The sequence below is a fragment of the Microchirus variegatus genome (assembly GCF_963457635.1).
Source record: "Microchirus variegatus genome assembly, chromosome: 11".
NCBI lineage: Eukaryota > Metazoa > Chordata > Actinopteri > Pleuronectiformes > Soleidae > Microchirus > Microchirus variegatus.
Genome location: NC_139812.1, coordinates 23,745,954 through 23,766,101, shown reverse-complemented (window position 1 = coordinate 23,766,101; position 20,148 = coordinate 23,745,954). Strand labels below are relative to the sequence as shown.

The following is a 20,148-nucleotide window of genomic DNA, read 5'->3' as shown; positions in this document are numbered from 1 at the left end:
ATTATGTCATAAATCTAAAGCAACTGGCCATAAAATCCTCCTAATATGTCACACAGACTCAGGAATAATGTTCATATAACAAACTGAACTCACCAACAACAACAGTACAGACAAAATATTTGCATTAAAAAAAATCTTTTGCAGACTGCAAATCATGTTTATGTTTTGAAATCATGTTTTGGCATGTGGCGCCACCTACCGCCGTCTACCAATCATTGCAGTCAGTAGAGTCTCAGCTGCCGAGCAACCACGGGTTGCCAGTTACATCAGAAAACGAAACCTAAAAGACCTCGTTATTTTGAATTTGATTGTAGTAACCGTTTTTGGCCACATTCTTACATATGGCACCTTTAATGTTATATTCATTGAAAAAAATCCTTCAAAAATAAGGACATTTCTAAGTGACCCCAAACTTTTGAATGGTAGTGAATAACTCATAAAAACACCTTTTTAAAACAAATGTACAATTTAAAGCAAATAAGTTGCACATTTAAAGCTGCAGTGCAGAGCCTGAATACAAGCAAAACCTATTAAGGACCTGACTGAGGGAGCATTTGTGTGTATACAGCAGCAGTGGAGCGAAGAGTTTCTCCCATTAAACTGCAGAACCACTTGTTTTTTTTTGCGTTTTAGGTCATACTCTAACCTGTTTGCTGTCGTTTAGCACAACCATGCTGTTGCCTGAGTCCTGTGGGTCTGATGAGCTTAATCAGCATTTATTTGACAGTGGTTTAAACGTCCATGAACGACGTTCTTTAAAAGCTGCACACGTCAGTTTTTAAAGAAGTGAGATTTAAACACACTAACACGTCCGTAGGCCCTGATTTGCAAATGCTCTCATTATTTTTTACTTCAGTCTAGAATCTAAGACCGAAGGTATGGGATTAACTCGGGGAGCAGGAAGCGGTTCATGGAGTTAGAAGTTCAGCTGCATGACCTGGAGCAATTAAGGCTTTAGTATCAGATCTTAAAATCAATTCTAAAAGCACGAAGCAGCCAGTAAAAGTCTGTGTTGAGTCGTGGACAAAGATACAGAGATGTGTGTCCTGTGAGCGAGAGCAGCTAATGGATGCTTCCGTCACATCACATCACATCAGGCCCTAATCACGACTCACGTCTTTCATCCGTTCTGCAGAAAGCAGATTGTGTCTTCGCCGCACGAACTCCTGTCTTTTTTTCTACATTTACCTCACATTCTCTGCTCAGCCAAGGCTGCGGCCCTGCCTCACATTTTAGCTTCAGGGGCTAAAACACGCTCTCTGCTCTCTGACAGGATAAAGGCCCTTTACTTGTGCTAATAGATGTCACGGCCACCTCATTACCATCAAGTGCTCTGACAATAATGTTTAATCCACAAGCCGCGAGCACTCGGATAATAGATCTGATGATAGTGACGGAGGCTTTCACGTGTTTCACTGCACATATTGTTTTAGCCTTTATGCTAATCGGGGTTTGTTTCACGTTTTATCGACTTGATCCTGAACTTTAGACTCAGTATATTTTACTTATTAAATCACAACCACAGCTTTATTAGGAGTAAAGGAATGTTAGAGGCCCAACAAATCAATCCCCCGGATTAAACCAGTGCTTTTTCACCACTTATTCATACATTTCCAAGCGCTAAACCCTGATGTGGCTTGTGTTTCCACCAACTTGTCAGATCAGAAATGATCTACGAGAGACAAAGATGTTCTCTAGAATGTTTGTGTAGATTGAGACGATAGTTATTCTAAAATGATATTTTGAACCACATTTTGTTTTTTTACTAATTATTGCGTCCACTGCGATTTGAGAATTTCTGTAGAAGTAGATAACATTTCGATATATTTTTCAGCCGTAACTCGTGTAGCCTAGTTAAAAATATTCAACCCCAAAATAAGGTGATACAATAAACTTAAAAAAAAAGAAGAATCACAATGTTCCTTGAACCACTTATTTCACTCCCATTGTCGCACAATTATCTGTAAACTGTTGGATTTTTTGGTTCGTTTTTTAGACAATCTTAAGTTTTCCTTTACCTTAACTTAAAGCTCACATAGAGTGGTCCTGTTGCACATATATGTTAGTTATGGAGGTCTACTTACATACATTAACTTGTTTTTATGGTCAAAAACTTCCTAGTTGCTGTAAACGAGCCGAAATCCCCTTGATGGTGTTTCCCCAGCCACAATGTTTTGATAATGAGTAGCAGTGCATCCACCGTTCCAGAGGGGGGAGCTGTGCTTCTGAGAGCGGGTGTGCTGATTATGTCACTTCCGGGTATTGGCCAATCACAAGAGTCTGTCTTCTGGGTGAGAGAGTTGAGTCTCAAATCTCGCGGCTGGGAAACAGCGTCAGAAAAGAGGATTTCTATTCGCTCGTTTACAGCAACTAGGAGGTTTTTGAGCATAAAAACAAGTTAATGAATGTAAGTAGACCTCCATAACTAACATATATGTGCAACAGGACCACTCTATGGGAGCTTTAAACTCATTGACAGCTCGCATATATATAAGAGCAGCTTTAAGTCGCATAACTTCATTCCAAATTCCCATGATCACAGAATTTGACAGACAGACCAAACAACAGAGCTGGTGTTGCCCTGAAACCTTTGCACAGTGCTGTATATCAGATTAGAGGAAGTAGATTAGTTGCTGGTGGATTTTGTTATCAGAGCCAGAAAAGCTGCTTCCTCTGTTTTTATTTATTTGTTGGTGCAGGTTTTTCTCTGTCAGTCAATTAACAGCTTGATTTATTCACTTTGAGGTTTCTGTGAATGAACGAACACTTTTCATTGTCGCTGAATGTCGTACCGAGGCTGTCGCTCCTCTGATGAATGTTCGTCTCACAGAGAGACGGAAATAAAAGTTTAATTAAAGAGCAGCTCTGGCTGTCAGCCGGTGTTTCCTGCTCCTTCTACAGGGGAAACTCTTCAGTGGCAGCTTTTAAATCTGTATTAACTCTTCCTCTGGACGGACGGACGGACCAGTATGTCGGAGTCTCTCTCTCTGTGTGTGTTTGAAGACTTGTTGGAATCACCGGACCGTTTTGGACTCAATTAAGTGAGGAGATGGAACATGAAGTGCTCTCCAAACTCCACAGAGACGGAGGCAAAAACGCACACACTGACGGCACAAGTGCACTGAGATCAAACGTGGATTATCAGAGGGTTTTATTTTCAGAAAAGCAGCATTTTTGTTAAAAAATAAATAAATGAATAAAATTCACTGCTGTCTGCAGTGAATTGGCAGCACGAGTGGGAACATTTTCATATTTATAGACGTTTTTCCAGTCTTAAATTCTTAAATATTCCCCTTTTCTGCTGAGAGAATGAAAAAAAGGAGGTCAACGCTGTAAAGCTTCAGACAATCAAAGATAACATGGATGCCGCTTTTCCACGACGCGGTCCCAGCACGACTCGCCTCGGCACGGCATGTAGATGAGATAAAAAAAGACTTAACAATCCTGAAAACTCACGTTCATCAACAACCCCTGTATTTAGTTTAGTTTAGTTATTTCACAAATAATCAAATAAAAAATGTATAAGCACAAAGTTAAAAAGGAGCAGAAGAATCTTATTTACTCTGCCGCTTTATCCCAAAGTCATCAGTTGACATAGTCTATAACACAACATTTCAATAATATAAACTATAAATAAAATGAGTAAATAAAATGGTCCATTTGTTAATATGCAGGTTAGTCAAATTGAACACATTTTAAATGTGATTTTCGATGTCGATTCTCTGGTTTCTTTGGTCAGGTTGTTCCGTAGATTGATTCCTTTCACAGAAATGCGACGTTCCATCAGTTTAGTCCTGTATGTTGTTGTTGTTGAGGGCGCGTTCACACCACTAGTTCGATTATTTGATCCGCACCAGGCAATACGATTGTTATTATGTAACATATGACTCCAGTGTGGTCCGCTTTCACACCAGCAAACGAACCAAAATTGGCCCGATTGACGTTTCATCAATGTGTTTATATCTTCCGGTAGAAAAGCGCCAATTATGACTCACTATGGAGCAACACGTTCGCACATTGCTACTTCCTCTGATCTTCGTTTATTACATTCTCTGTATTGGCCCTTTTTGGCAAAATATCCAATTTGAGAATGAGTCACGGCTGCCTCTGGAGAACAATCAGCTGATGCGCTGGACTCGGCGAAGACGTATAGTGCGTCATTTCAGGCAGAGGAGACGCGCTATTTTCATGAATGTGGTCGTGCTAACTATGAGACGAAGATTGCTCCAAAGACCTACAAGGTAGGCTATGTCCATGGCATTTACTGCAGAATATGGTTTGGACCCGAGTTGGCGTTCTCACCAGAGGGACCGCACCAGAGTCTGACATTTGGTGCGGAGTCAAGCGGACCGAGACCACCTCTTTTTATCGGTCTGCTTGATTTGGTGCGGACCCGAGTGCGATTGATGCTTTCACACCAACGAAAAAGAAACAAAGTAGAGTTTTTGGTTCGAATGGATCGTTTGGTGCGCACCAACTGCTGTTGGTGTGAAAGCGCCTTTAGACAGTTTAACAGTTTTACTTGCAGAAATAATGGATTTGTTGGATATCTAGATTGTTTTCTCTGGGTTATTCGTACACTCTTACGAAATAAAAGTGCTAAGTAGAACCATATAAGGCTCTTCGACTTGTCCTCATAGGAGAACTCTTTTGGAGGGTTCCACCAAGAACTCTTTTAAAACCCTTTATTCAGGAAAGGGGTTTTAAAGGGTTCTCTGGATCAAAATTGTTCTTACTGGAACCATTAGTGTTACCAAGAACCCTTGAAAAACCCTTTTCTTCAGGAAAGGGTTTTTCAGAAGCAAATGGTTCCAGGTAGAACCTCAGCCCTGGTAGAAGAACACTTATTTCTAAGAATGTATGGCTCTTTTTTTGGTGACTGTAAAGTAACGCTGAAACATACATGACTTTTACTTTTCACATGACGTGAGGCAAATTCAAACTAAATAAAAATCCATGCGCTCTTCAACGACTGTTGACCAGTTCAGAGGAGTTCTCGCCTCAGAGGAACCTTCTCTACATTTCCACTGCGACATCATCTTACGTCTCTAACCTGACAGGACACTTAGGACTGTTTGTAGACGCTCTCTGATTTGTTGTTTGTCTTCTTCTTCATTTGACTCAGAGAACACTCTCTCTTATCCACAGCCGGAGAGATTCACTTCTACTGGATTACCCGTCATTAGACGTGCACCAGACGTAGATCTGAATAATAACACTTGCACCTTTTAACCAGAGGAGGTGTATTGTCTTCTAAAGATGATACTGAACTATCACGTAGCTGCTGTTGCTGTTGTTAAGATGATGCACGTTCTTAAATAGAAACATGTTTACCCAAATCCAAACAGCTTGTTTGTGTTCACTGGTTTTTTTTAAGACGGCGAATGCTCGAGGACGTACAGTTGTTGTTGTTGTTGTTGTTAAATGAAAGAATAATGAATGGAAAACGCTTGAAAAAGAAGTTGTGTAAGGTTTTGTGTGTGAGTGAGTGTGGGCTGAGGATTGATTTGGCACCGAGTGGAGTTTCCACTCTGGCGAGGTCACGAGGTTTCACTCTAGCATTTTATTTCCTTCTTTCTCTTCAGCTCAGGAGGAGCAGGGAGCTCTGCTCTCCTTACACTGTTGTGTCCGACAGTGTTTTTTAAAGTATGAACCGACGTCATAATAAAGACGTGAATCAATGACCCCGGCGCTCGGTCGGGCTTCAGTTTCTCAGTCGGCCGAACGTGTGCTGCTCTGAAAATCCACGTTTGAGGTCCGCGGTGCTTCATGTTTGTCAAGAGTCCCCACTTTTACTGCTCTTTTCCATTCGGCTGACCAGTTTATTAAAGCTCAAACCACTGCTGTAAAGAAAGACAGAGGCGCAGCTTGTGAACAGGCAAGGCAGGCAACTGCTTGGGGCCCCGAGCCGATAGGGGGCCCCCCGTCACACGGAGCCTGAGGGCTGTTTTTACTGAAATGTGCAGTGACCAGCCGCCTCCCCGTCCCCCTTAAACAACAATGGGCAATTTGCAATGACATCTCAGTAGGAAACCTCCCCTAAAGGGGCCCCACCTCACTTTAACCTGTGTGAAGTTATCGTTCTGCAAGTTGGAAAATGAAGAGGATTATTTACAGTGTAATGCATATCTTTTTTACTCAGTTTATATATGTTATTTACAGTATTTTATTGTTCTGTATATTTATATTGTTTTATAATGTGGGTTCTTTACAGTGTACTGCATTTTTGACTAAGTTTATATAGTTTTTTTTTTAAAGCCATTTACAGTATTTTATTGTTCTTTACATTTATAGTTTCACATACTTTTTAATTACAAGGTTTTTCCATTCATTTAAAAAAAACAAAAAAAAAAAACATAATGGTGATGAACACTGTTTGGAAGGAAGGCCCCCTGGTCATTTTTGCTTAGGGCCCCTACAGACTCTAGAATCGCCTCTGAAGAAAGATCATTTATTGGAGTCCACCATATTTTTTTGTCATGTTTTTTCTGTTGAATCTGAATCTGAATCTCCAGGCTCGAATGCTTTCATGATAAAAAAAAAAAAATGCTTCTGAAAGTTGTTAAATCATGTCTGTGGAAGTTTTTCAAAGCAGCTCAGTCACAGCTACAGTGTGAGGTCACAGTGTGAGGCTGTTGTTGTTGTTAATTAGGGCTGCGATAATGATTTACTTTTATCATAAATCTAAATGATTCATCGTCTTTTTTTTCCTGGAGAATATTATAATAAAGTACAACACATAATATCCACTCACTGGCGTCTCCATTAGCTTTTGTCTGGCCGTCTGTATAACCTGCTGCTGCCTAATCACAGCCTGACGTTTTCAATTTAAAAAAGAAAAAGAAAGAAATCTGTGAATTCTCTGCACTTTCTTTGTGTCATAAGTCGAGGATTAAACCCACCTGTTTTTTCTAAAGTTTCATACCTGTGAGATTATAATAATCTATAAAAACCCTTTTACTTTGACTTCTTATTGGACTTAAAAGTCTGGGTCGAAATTGAAACTATTACTCTTTGGAATTTATTGCACTTAAAAAAGTGACTTTGAACACATTTTTACTGAACCTTAAAATAACAAATAAATTATTGTATTTTTTAAAATATCTTCATTTTGACTCTGGGGATTCCTCCCGTGTTCTATTTTTGCTGCCTGGAGACGAGCGGGACAGGAAGTCAGACACCTTTGCGACATTAAAAGCGTTATTTCAGAATAAAAAAAAATAAAAAAATAGTTTTGTTATTGATTATTTTGTTCTTTTAGTCAATCGTTGAGGGCCGTAATCTTAAAAACACAAGTTTGGATTTAATTAAGTAAGTTTTAATTAAGTACTGTCTTATTACCATGATAGAGTTATTTCTCTAGCCTTCATTCATTCATTCATTGTATATAATGTCCATAACTTTATTCCTGTACATAATATACATAGACTATAGTCCCTTTCTATTTTGACCTTTCTTTAATCCCTTGCTTGTTTTGTGTTGTCTATTTTTTGCTTTTAATTGTTCACTTGTCCGTCTTAAGTGTGTAAATAAAGTTTATCTTATCTTCTGACATAGTTGCAGCTGAGTAATAATCTTAAAGGACCTGAAGTGGTTGGTGTTTTTTAAAGATCTACAGTAGTACAGTATGTCTTATTCTTCTGTGTTTAGAACCGTCAACAGTCTAAACACGATGTGCTTCATTCATATCAACACTTTCACCACTGGTGGTTTAAATACATTCAAATATATATATACATTATATTTGAGAATGTGTTTATTATCTGCGTTAACTTTCTCTGTCTGCGTCAGTCGTGTTCGAAGCTTTTTTTATTCCCGGTGATTCATTGTTCCTGTTATGCTGAAGGTTATTCTTTGAAAGGCCCCAGTGGATAAAAGATGAGAGCTTTATATCTCCTCAGGCAGAGGTGGGAAAAAAAATAATAAAAAAAGAAGAAGATTTGAGGCAGATGTGAGAAAAGCAGGGGAAAAAAGTAGAAATTGAGGATAATTTATGCTCAGATGAGGAATGTGCGTGTGCTCAAGGAGCGAGAGCTTCAACAAGGAGTTATTATAATAAATTGAGAGACGTAAAACAGGTGTGTGTGTTAAGAACCTTGTCATGGAGACCAAAACCTGGTCCAAATGAATGCAGAACCTAATTATTAATAATTAATTAACACAGAGTTGTTAGGGAGCATCGATTTACAGCCTTTTTCTTTTTTTTCCCAAAACAAGTTCTTTTTAGACCAATAGTGACACGTAAATAAAATTAAATGGGTTTTAATAATTTGGTACCTAAGAAATCTCAAATGGCACAGATGGTGCCAAACTGTGCCAAACGAGAGAATCTCTTTACTCAAACCTCTGTCATTTTACTCTGCTTCACTTGAGCAGCATCAGACTTTGCACAGCTCACGTCCACATGTTGTCACATGACCTCCATGCATTTTTAAGCTCCTACTGCATTATTTTAAAGGTGATATTTGCTTTAAAATGCAGTATTTGTAATGCAGTAAGTGTTATTTTTATGTTAATACCAAGATAATCCACAAAGAGCTTGTAACTGCAGAGATTTACTCTATTTAGTTTGGCATGTCATTTTTGGGCAGGGACTCCAAAAAGAGGGTCAGGGAAGAAGAGGCTAAAATTAATTTTATGATTTTATATGTGAGTAAAATGTGTTGTACTACCTCGGTTGTTTCTTGACTCGTGTCCAACACGATTTTTCATCCGCAGCTATTTAAAATAGAACAACTCACAGTGTTCTGGTCATTCATTAAACACGGACGCTCATTTACTTCATCCAAGGTCCTCCTCTCACAGTTATGAGGACATTTTAATACCCGTGTGAAACATCGATGCAGATGTTAGGAAGTTAATCATTAGGCCATCAACCATGTTGTTGTTATTATCACCACCACCCTGTTTCCTGTATCTGATCAGAGTTGGTTATTAGTTTGCCCAACGTCTGCCACCATGAATGATTAACACACACACAGGAACATCTTATTTATACACTGACAATATGTTAATGTTCACTGTCATCACTGCTGTAATGAATGATTCATCTCATGACACAGGAAGATACTGTCCTGTGTCAACAGTGCAATCATGACCCACCTTTTGTTCTTTGATTTAACACTTTTTATGCATTGTGTGATATCAGTAACTTGTTTTAGGAATCTCATTGTATTTCAATTGTGTATTTTTAGTAAAAAATGTCCATTAGTCTTGCAAAAATAGCGTGTTCCGATCTCTTTCTCTTATGTATCAGAGCTGTCGACACGTTTGCGCAAATTAGCGTAATTGCGCCAGTTTCTGAAAGCTGAGAAGTTGCACGTTAAGACTAACGTGTGGTTATTTGCGATAATTGGCATCAGACTAAAACTCAAACTAATGTTACTTTAAATATGTTTTATACTGTTCAAAAATGTCAAATTTAACACGCAAAGTCTGGTGTTCGTGTGTTTTTCTTTATTTTGAATTGTTAATACATTATTTTAACATGCAGTAAATTGTAATTAACTGCCAAATATTGAAAGGAAATGGAAAAATGGGGCAAAAGCACTTACAGGACAATTTTCTAGTCCTTTTATGATTAAAATAAGCAAAAAAAATAAAATTTTGAGGCTTAGTTGTGAAAGGGTTAACAGCAGTCTAGAATGTGAATTCCATGTCATTAAAAATGAGAAGCATGAAGAGAAACTGAATGATTTGTGGAACTGCGTCTTAAAATAAAAGAATTAGTGATGTCTAATAGTGACACTGCAGATTCCTTGATAAGGTAACTATGGTGACCCTCACGTACCGGAAAGAATCGTCAAACTTCCTCTTTTGCATCTTTAGTTATGGACACTTAACTACTTTTATTACAGAGTGATTATATACTAATACAAACGTACTTTTAAATGTTATGCACTGGACCTTTAAAACGTCACTTGATGACAGCATGTATAAAAGTAGAGGAGAAAGAGTTGTCTCTGGGGGACAAACAGGACAGATAAAGCTGTGATGTTCACGTCCAGTTAGAGACAGAGGCTGAAGGCCAGAGCTGAACATTGACTTTTCTATCGACTGCTGTCACACCGTGAGCTATACATTTCCCCATAGTTAGGAATTAAATCAATAAGGTAATTAGTTTCTCTCTGAAACTTCCCCGGCCCCTCCCACGTCCTCATGTTAGTAACACAAACACTGATCTGAGCTCAGTCTTTATGTCCCGCTTTGTGTCACTGAGAACTTCATCACGTCTTGTTCATATCATATCATTGTATAGATTTTGTCTGACTTTTTTGTCACAATTTTGTCACAATTTTATTTAGATTTTTTTAGCGCTGGGCACGTTAACGGCAGTTGCGACGACTGACCGGAAAAAGACGTGCCTGACGTCATGTTTACGTGACTCCAGATTGTTAAAATGAGTCTCTAAAGTAACGCTAAACGCTAAACAGAGCGTACATATGCAGTACACAGGTATGCTAGTTATTTGTGGCGCTAAACAGACCGCTCCAGTTCGACTCTAGGCGCGCTAACGGTGCTAAAGGAGCTAACGGAGCTAACTGGTGCCATTTACAGTGCCGTAAACATGGCGTCATGCGTGCCTTTTTCCGGTAAGTCTTCATGGAAACGTGTCATGCGCTAACGTTGATGCCGTTAACTGCTGTTAGCGCGTTAACATGCCCATTATTATATATTTTTAATCCGATTACTATCGGTCAAGGAATAATTGCTAGAATACTGGATACAAAATTAGCATGTGCCGGCATCGTTAGCTACTGGATGCTATCGGCTCAGATGCTGAATCATTGAGGACGTGCCGTTGTGGTTACACCTGTTGTAGTTTACAGTGGTTACAGTGCACATTGTTGGCTTCTTGTGTGAAATGGCCCCCACACTTTGGACGTTTTCTGCCTTTTACGGGCCGTTTCACTCTCCGTCTGCGCCATCGCGCCAGCTGAAAATCAGTCACAACAAACTATAATCGAGTTACTCGAATCACTCGAGTAATCGTCGCAGCCCTCCGTCGTAGCCTTTCCTGAGCATCTGGCTTAAAAATTCTCCACCTGTGCTTTTTCTCAGCATCTCATTCTTCATAACTCTGCCTCCTCCTGGTGTGTTTGCGCTGACATTTACTTTAATCACACAGATTAACTGCCCGTTCTCTCTGTTTCACCTTTTTTCGTATATTTATCACCCTGTGCATATCCTGTGAAGATGAGATATAGATGTTGAGAGGCTGATTATTCTCCGTACCAAAAAGAATCTTACCAGTTTGTTTTGCCTCAGGGCTTCACATAAATATGGGATTATTGTATTGTCTTTATCCTAAACTATATATATCTCTGTTTTTTCTTCCTCAGGCCGGGAGCCCGACCTCCGTCAACGCTCCTTGCAGTTTCTCGAGGACATCGGTTTCTCCCTCCAGCCAGGACATCTGCAGGTACAGACCTCTGACAACTCTTTTACTGACACTAACGTCATTTACACGACCGTTCAAAAGTTTGGGCTCACTTAGAAATGTCCTTATTTTTGAAGGAAAAAACTTTATTTCAATGAATATAACATTAAATGAATCATAAATACACTCTATACATTGTTAATGTGGTAAACGACTATTCTAGCTGCAAACGTCTGGTTTTTAATGGAATATATATGTACATAGATGTATAGAGGCCCATTTCCAGTGTTCTAATGGTTCATTAAAGTTTAGATTCTTTTCCCGAGCCCGACCTGGCCCACCGATATTGCAATATTTCCCGCCACTATCCTCGGGCCCTTGATCATGCATTTGTGTTTTTTCTCCCTCGTCGTGTTTGCGTGGTATGTTACAGCACGTCGTATTGTGTGAAGGTGTAAAAACCTGCAGCCGTGAACGCGTCATTTAAAAAACCAGGAAGCGTATCGCCATTAGCGACATATGCCTTCATGGAAGCGGATCTCAGCGGCTCTGTTATTGTTGTAAATTAGACTGTGGCAGCAGGTACAACAAGCTCCCGCTGTGGGGAGGACGTGGACGTACGTGTACGTTTACGGCTCACGTATTGAAAAATGTTGGGTTGAAATTGGGCTCGGGCTCGTAATTACAGTTATGTTAATGTTAATGTGTTGGGCCCGATCTAAGCTCTATGGTACATTGTGTTACAAGGCTATTGGATGATTAGGAAACCCTTGAAAACCCTTGTTTTGATGATGTTAGCACAGCTGAAAACAGTTTTGCTGGTTCTTTGACAAAAGCAAAGTGAAAAAAAATCACTATTTCTAATCTTGTCAATGTCTTGACTATATTTTCTATTCATTTTGCAACTCTTTTGATGAATAAAAGTGTGACTTTTAATGGAAAACACAAAACAATTGTGTAGGTGAGCCCAAACTTTTGAACGGTAGTGTACGTTCACATTGGTTCAAACTGTCTGTTGGTTTTAATCTTCAGTGACACACTCACTTTGGTATTTCCAGTCTTGTTTGTCTTCACATTCCTTTTGATTTCATTACTTTTCCATGTCTCTCTCTTGTTTTCCTCACCCTGTCCTGCTCTTTCCCTCTGCTGTCACTCATCCCCTCTCATAAACAAACACACACACACACTAAAACACTGTGACAGTCTCAGTCAGGCCTGTCAGACTGCAGTGGTTCTGCTGAGTTCTAGCAGCAAAGATTCAGGTTCAGGTTCAGGTTCAGGTGTTTCGGTGAGCACGCTCTGCGCGGACGCTCTGCCCGACTCCAAACCCCACAAACACCGAGACTGGCTCTCGCTGCTCTGGCCGTCGTCGGGGAACGCCCAGCGACCCGGGAGCTCGCTCCGGTTCTCCGTGTCCCTGAACGACGTGGGTCAGCGCGTGGACAGCCTCTGCCGCGGCCTGCACTTTATCGACCGCACCTGCTCTGAAGGAGAGCTGGAGCTGAAGGCCGCTGAGCCTCCTGCTGAAGAACCAGACACCCCAGCTCACCCCGTCTTAATCCCCTCATTCACCAACGACTACAAATACATGTTAGGTAACGGCATCCCTCCTCCTCCTCCTCCTCCTCCTCCTCCTCCTCCTCCTCCTGCTCCTCCACTCTCCGGCAATCACCTCCACCCCAATTTCCTGCGTCTCCTCCTCCCCTTCTCTCGCTCGTCCACCTCGGCCAGCCTGCAGTGCTCAGAGCTGGGCAGCGATGACTCGCGCCTCCACGTCGCCGAGTCTGCCAGTGCCCTGCTGGAAGGAAGCGAGGCAGGCTTTCCTCCGGAGGACGCGGTGGGGTGTGCGGGTGACGTGTTGGAGAGGGACTGGTCCGGCCAAGTGTCCACGTCAGACACGGTCGCGGCGGTCGGCCCACGCTCGCTCCTCCTCGCCCCGCTGTGCTATATCGACGAGGACAGCGACTTGGACTGCTGCCCGTCCCCTTTGTCAGAGAAAACTGGGACGCTGTCCCTGTTCTCGCTCTCTGGGGACTGCTGCAGGTGGGTGACGGGTCCAGATGGTAGAGCCCAGAGTGTGCCGTAGAGGAGACGTCCTAGTCTCTAGTAGTGTAAATAAATACCCTAGCTAGCAAACATCTCCTGCAGAAGCCCCGGCTAATCAGAGGAACCTGACCCTGTAGACGTTTGCACACCATGAGCCACTAAACACTAGAGCAGAAACCTCATTTCACTTCCTTTCACTGTTGTTGTCTATATGTTTTCCCTCTGTGCCCCTGAGCTCAGACACTGTAAATAACCTGTTGTTGTTGTTGTTTGGATAAATGAGGCGTTTAAAGTCTCTGCACAGACACGATGTAACGTCATTTGTATGCCGTGTGTCGAGTGAAACCCTCAGACCCGTGTGAGGCAGCGTTTGTGTGTGACAGCAACAGCAGGGGGCGACGGCGAGCAAACTGCACAATGAGCAGCAGGGGTTGTTGTTTTTTTTGCGGTAGAAACTTGTGAAAACTCGACATAAAACTAATGACAGCAAACACTTTGGGGATCATGAGCTTCTGTTGACTTCCTGATGATGTGACCGATCCTCTCGGGTTGTTTTCCCGAAGTTGCTTTGATCATATTTTTTAAAAAAGTGTGACACAGACTGACCGACTCCCCTCTCCCTCATGAAGAGCATGATTAGAAACCTAAGTACTAAGTAAACGCTAAGTGAAAGCACTCTAGACTTTCTGTTCCCCATTTCCATTTATTGGTCTTCAGTGAGGCTTTTATTGTGAAATATCTGCAGGACCACTTCATACTGACGACATTTTTATTAAGCAAAACAGAACTGGTTTGAATTATTTAGAGTGTTTTACTGTGAACATAATAATAATATGTTCATTTGCACTTCGTCGTTGGTTTGACTTTAGTGTAATCTTTTTAATATCCTGGTATAACATAATAAGTCTGTTTTCTCAGTATATAAAATATTATATATTTACCCCCTTGCACTCATGGTAATTTGCCGTGGGAATGATACACAACTCCTTATATGGACATCCTGGGGGGGGGGGGGGATTTTGATTTGAAATTTCTGACTTTAAAACTCTTTAAAACTATTATAAGTCACATATTCAGGCTTTAAATATGTGTGATGTGTTGTTAAGTCAAAGTTATGATTCATTTTATATATATATTTTTATATATATTTTTAGTAGTGATTTAAAGTAGCAATAATTGTGCAGAAGTCACAAAATAGGCAATTTTTTCCTTTTTTTTTGTTCATAATTCCAAATTTTACAAATTCAAATCCAATTTTCAACATTTTAAAGCACTTTTTTGCCCAGGTGTGTTTATATAGTTGGTACAAATGAACATCATATATATATATATATATAGCCTATTTTGCTGGGAAAAAAGGATATAAAACACTCTATATTGCACATATTTAGTTGTCCCACATAGTAATGAAAAAAGCCGCCGCATTTCACACTCATATTTTTCTATTCATGATATTTAGTGGAGTGGTTAAGTGTCTGAAAACTGCTGTAATGCTATTAAATCTAATCTTATCTATTTAAATTGCACCCAAAACGATGTTTTGATATTTCAAAGTATTGGAAACACTCTGACTAATGTAAGCACAGTTACTCAGAAAATGCAATTTCAAGATAACATTTTTTTCTTGAAATTGCACATTAAAACGTTGCTGTAACGGCACTAATAATAATACAATGGCAGCATTGAGAGAGTGGAGGAGGAGGAGCAGAGGTCAGGGTAGAACATTGAACAGTTATTGATAAACTGTGTGTGTGGAGTGTGTTGTTTTTTGGCCTGGAAGTGGAGCAGCAGCGTTAGCAGCAGCACAGACTGTGAGTAACACTTGATTATAGACCAGGTCAGTGCCTGTAGGCGGTAAATCTGCATAAAAAAAAAGAACTTTGAACCCTGTCATAGATCACACTGCGCCCTCTGTTGCTTACAGTATGCGTGTGTCAGTACTCGGGTCACTGGATTGATGATAGTGAAGTCTAAAACACAAAGAAATGTCAGTGAAATGACGCCTGCTCCAGATTATGAGGCGTCTTGTTCGTCAGCTGTGGGAAGAACGTGAGCTTAGAATTTGGCGAGGTGAGGAGGCAGAGATCAGCACGGAGATTATTGGCTTTAGATAAAGACTGTGAACACACACACACACACACACACACACACAGGTGGCTGAAAACGTGAGCTCGCTGCAGGATTTGACCTCGTGATGTTGTTGTTTTTTCACCACAGACTCCATGTTAATTATTTGCCTGCTCTTTTTATATCAGGGATCCCATGGTTGGTTTGATTAGACGTCTGATAAGAAGCAAACACGGCGTCTCTCATCAAACATTCAAAGACTTTTTCAGTGAGATGTTTCCAAATCGTAGGATTTTTTTTAACACCTGCACAAACAAGTTTACCTGCAGATCAGAGAGGGAAAGCATTTAAATAGATGTCACGTCGCTGAGGTGGATGACAGTTAGTTTAGTGTCTGCTCTGCTCTCTGTGTTTTAGTGTCGTGCTCAATTTTATTTTAAAACAAGGTGACGATGACAAGATCATGGAAATCCTCAGATGCAGATTAGATAAAGAGCTAAACTTTCAAAGGGAATCGTGTCAGATCGTTCCTTCTAATTTTATGAAAATCCAATTCTATTTAACCTACCAATAGAATTTTAGCTTTGAGTTTTTTTATTTAACCAGGGAAAATCCCATTGAGATTAAGAACCTCTTTCTGGACAATAAGCAGCAGCACATACTTCATATTTCACATAATTGTACGCAGTTAAAACACAAGCAGAAATCTACGGAAGAGGATTAGGGCCACACAGGAAAAAATATTTGAGTTCTGACTTTAAACTCAGACTTTTGACTTTATTCTCAGAATTCTATCTTTAAACTCAGAAGTCTGACTTTTAAACTCAGAATTTTGACTTTAAAACCCAGAATTTCTGACTTTATAACTCAAGAGTTTTGACTTTAAACTCAGAATCCTGACTTTAAAATTCAGAATTTTTACTTTATTCTCAGAATCCTGACTTTAATCTCAGAATTCTGACTTCAAAACTCAGAATTTTGACTGTATTCTCAGAATTCTGGCTTTAAACTCAAAATTCTGACCTTAAACATGATTTCAAAACACAAACATGATTTGCAGTCTGCAAAAATATGTTTTTAATGCAAATATTTTGTCTGTACTGTTGTTGTTGGTGAGTTCAGTTTGTTATATGAACATTATTCCTGAGTCTCTGTGACATATTAGGAGGATTTTATGGTCAGTTGCTTTAAATGTATGACATAATGCACCTTTAAAGAGGAAATAGTCGAGTGTGCGTGGGATGAGAATCTGTGGTTCATCAAAGACAAACAAAGCAACTCTTTAAGATCAGTTAATTGCGCTGCATCCATCTTTTAATCCCTGGATTGTAACTTCACCTCCTCGCTGGTTAGCGAGTCTGAGAAAAGCGTGTGGAAATATTCAAACCTCGCTCACAGTGTCGTTGACTCTCTCCTTTTTAATCTGGTCCAGATCAGTGATGTGTCTGGAAATAGATGTTGCTTCACTGGCGTTCTGACATGTGAGTGTTCATGTGTTCACCTCTCAAATCAGGATAAAGACAATCCCATTTAAAATAGCTGCTCTCTCTCTCTCTCTCTCTCTCTCTCTCTCTCTCTCTCTCTCTCTCTCTCTCTCTCTCTCTCTCTCTCTCTCTCTCTACCTCCACCTCCTGTTTTCTTCTTCTTCTTCCCACAGAGAGAGTAAAGTGTCGCTGCTTTCTGCAGCTCACTCTGGGGAAATCAGGAGTTTTAACACATCTTAACTTGTGTGATTATAAAATGCAAAGAAAACACACACTGTTTCATTTAAAGAGTCATTTTATAAAATGTCATGTTGCTTTTAAACTGTGAATCCTCTGCAGGGAGATAATCTGCACTTTATCCGACATCAGAGCCTGATATCGTTGTCTTCTTGCTCCTTCAGTATAAAATTCACATATCTGTGCTTTATTATTATTTATATTTATAGCAACTTTTACTCCACTGCATTTCCTCCAGCATTTGTTACTCGTTACTACCAAATAAAATCAGAAGAAGAAGAGTTGGTAATGATCTGCATTTATGTTCCTGCTGGGCACGTTGTCGCGTTAACGGCGTTAGCTGCGTCAACGTTAACGCACATTAACGCATGACGCGTTTCCATGACGACTGACCGGAAAAAGATGCGGTTTTTGGAGCGATCTTTTAATTAAACTAAAAGAGCAGTATTTTTTAGTACTTTTTCAGCTGAAATATTGAAAAAAACATTATTTTATTACTTGTTTTGTCCATAAAATGTTGGAAAAAGTAGAAAAAAAATGTTTCCCAAACCTTGAAATGCTATTCTGCTTTGATTAATTCTTTGTTATATGGAGTAAAGCTGAAAATAATAAACCAGAAAATATTCTCATGTCAGAAAATAAAAATATGTTTTAATTATTCAGAACGATGAATCAATGGTCAAAATGGACACATTTATTAATAACGATTGAAGCACCAGACAGATTTTACTGCTGCTAAGAAAGGTTAGGAGTTCATGTTATTTTCTGTTTGTGTTTTATCTCCAAAAAACTATATCAAAGGACATATTTTCAATACTTTTTCTGTGACGTGAACTAAAGCCCAGGGCGCTGCATTGACTGAGCAGCCTTGACAGGGGTTTAAACTCCTGTGTAGTTGTTGTTATATCGTCATTAGTGTTGTTTTGATGCAGGGATCTGCGTCTACAAACTAAAACACAGGGTTCCTCACTACACTAAACTACCGTAGTTACAATCACAGCATAGCAAACGTGTATTTGTTCGTCTCCTGCGCTGGAACGAATCCCCGCCGCTGTCACATCTGCAGGATATCTGAGATTAGATTTGCTGCCAGAAGAACGCCGCGGATCGTTCTGGGGGAAATGTCATTTTGATTTGCAAATGAAGTACTGCGAATGAGATTTAGTCTGCTCTTTATTAGGTTTATTCATGTGGGACGTGGTTTAATGTACTTTTATGTTTGGCAAAAAAAAAAAAATCTTTGCATATTTCACACCTGCTGTGCTCCTCCGTGTGTGTGAGTGAGTGAGAGAATGAGCCAGGTTTTTTGGGAATATTTGTCACTTTTTCTTTGCCAACTTTCATTATTTTCCGTGAAAAGCCTTCTGGCCTCCAGCGTAAAAGCGTTGACTGTATTTCTTTGCATTTCTTTGCGCAGGATCTGTCACTGTGAAGGCGACGAGGAGAGTCCCTTGATCACGCCGTGTCACTGCACGGGCAGCCTGCGCTTCGTCCACCAGGCCTGTCTGCAGCAGTGGATCAAGAGCTCCGACACTCGCTGCTGCGAGCTCTGCAAGTACGAGTTCATCATGGAGACCAAACTCAAGCCGCTGCGCAAGGTGAGGCCAAACTCTGCGTGACGAGAAGACCCCGGGGTTCACGACCGGGTCAGAACAAGCACCTTTCTGCACGGTTTTGCATGTTCTGCCCGTTTTTGTTCGGGCTTTTGTGAACACATTCTGCTGCGATCCCCATCTCAATTTCACTCGTCGCGTGATGCATATACAATGATACACTGCGATCTAGCGACAGGATGCCGTCACTTTGCGGGTAATGCAATCGCCGTGCATTGTGGGAAATGTGGTTTATGGTCGATGCACGCCTTAAAGCAGCATAGACCTATTTTAACACAGATTTTTAAAGATTTTTAATCACTCGCGGGGCCACTTAAAATGAGGTGGCGGGCCACATCGGGCCCCCGGGCCTTGAGTTTGACACACGCTCTAAATCCGGGGCCTCAAAGTCAAAATAAGCTGGGGGCCAGTGAACTTCTAGGCTGGTCAGCAGGGGGCCAGGGATCACCCAGTCCAGCTTTATTTATAAAGTGCTTTAAAAACATCATCATCAGCTGAAACAGAGTGCTGTACATCGGAGATAAATAAAATATAGAAACAGAAGACCTAAAAACAAGTGACAAATTCCAACAGTTCGGTAAAATTAAGTGTTTAGTAATGACAAATTTAAATTATATCTTCATAACCAATCAGGATGTTGCAATTACACATTATATTTAGGATGACAATGCCACAGAACATCGACTGGGAGGCTGGATTTGGCCCACGAGCCGCGGGTTTGAGGCCCTTGCTCTAAACTGAACGTAGAGTCCAGGGTTTGTACCCACTCGACCCTCATGTGGAGGATAAAGCGGTTAGAAGATGGATAGTGTTGACCTCTGTCGCCCCCCTGTGGACCTCTGAATAATAACCACAACATTGTGAACCCAATTTGACCTACTTTCTTTCCTCAGTCACGCACACGCACGCACGCACGCACGCACGCACACACACACACACACACACACACACACACACACACACACACACACACACACACACACACACACACACACACACACACACACACACACACACACACAGAGAAACAGAGCTATCTTAAGTTTCTTTCTGCACTTCTTTGGTAACTTACGGTTTATTTATCTATTTGTTTTTTACCATCTGTGTGTATAATAAATATGATAAATAATAATGATAATAATAACTTTAATTGTATAGCACCTTGAAAAACAGCAGTTTACAAAGTGCTTTTACAGACAAATTGAAATACAGACATAAACAGTATAAATAAAAGGAATATTAATTGATTTAAAGTGCTTACAAAGAATATGAGATAAAAGGATAAAAAGAGAAACAAAATGGCACTGATTCAAGTCCTACT

General features: G+C 40.3%; 1 protein-coding gene across 1 annotated transcript in view; it reads left to right on the top strand.

Annotated features, from left to right (window-relative positions):
* Positions 1–20,148, top strand: part of marchf8 (membrane-associated ring finger (C3HC4) 8) — a gene marked incomplete at its 3' end in the record, with an annotated part of 80,362 nt that overhangs the window by 50,615 nt on the left and 9,599 nt on the right. Inside the window, exons 3-4 of the mRNA XM_083897282.1 lie at positions 11,343–11,422; positions 18,632–18,812. Coding sequence (XP_083753408.1) covers positions 11,343–11,422; positions 18,632–18,812 — 261 coding nt within the window. The remainder of the gene's footprint in view (positions 1–11,342; positions 11,423–18,631; positions 18,813–20,148) is intronic.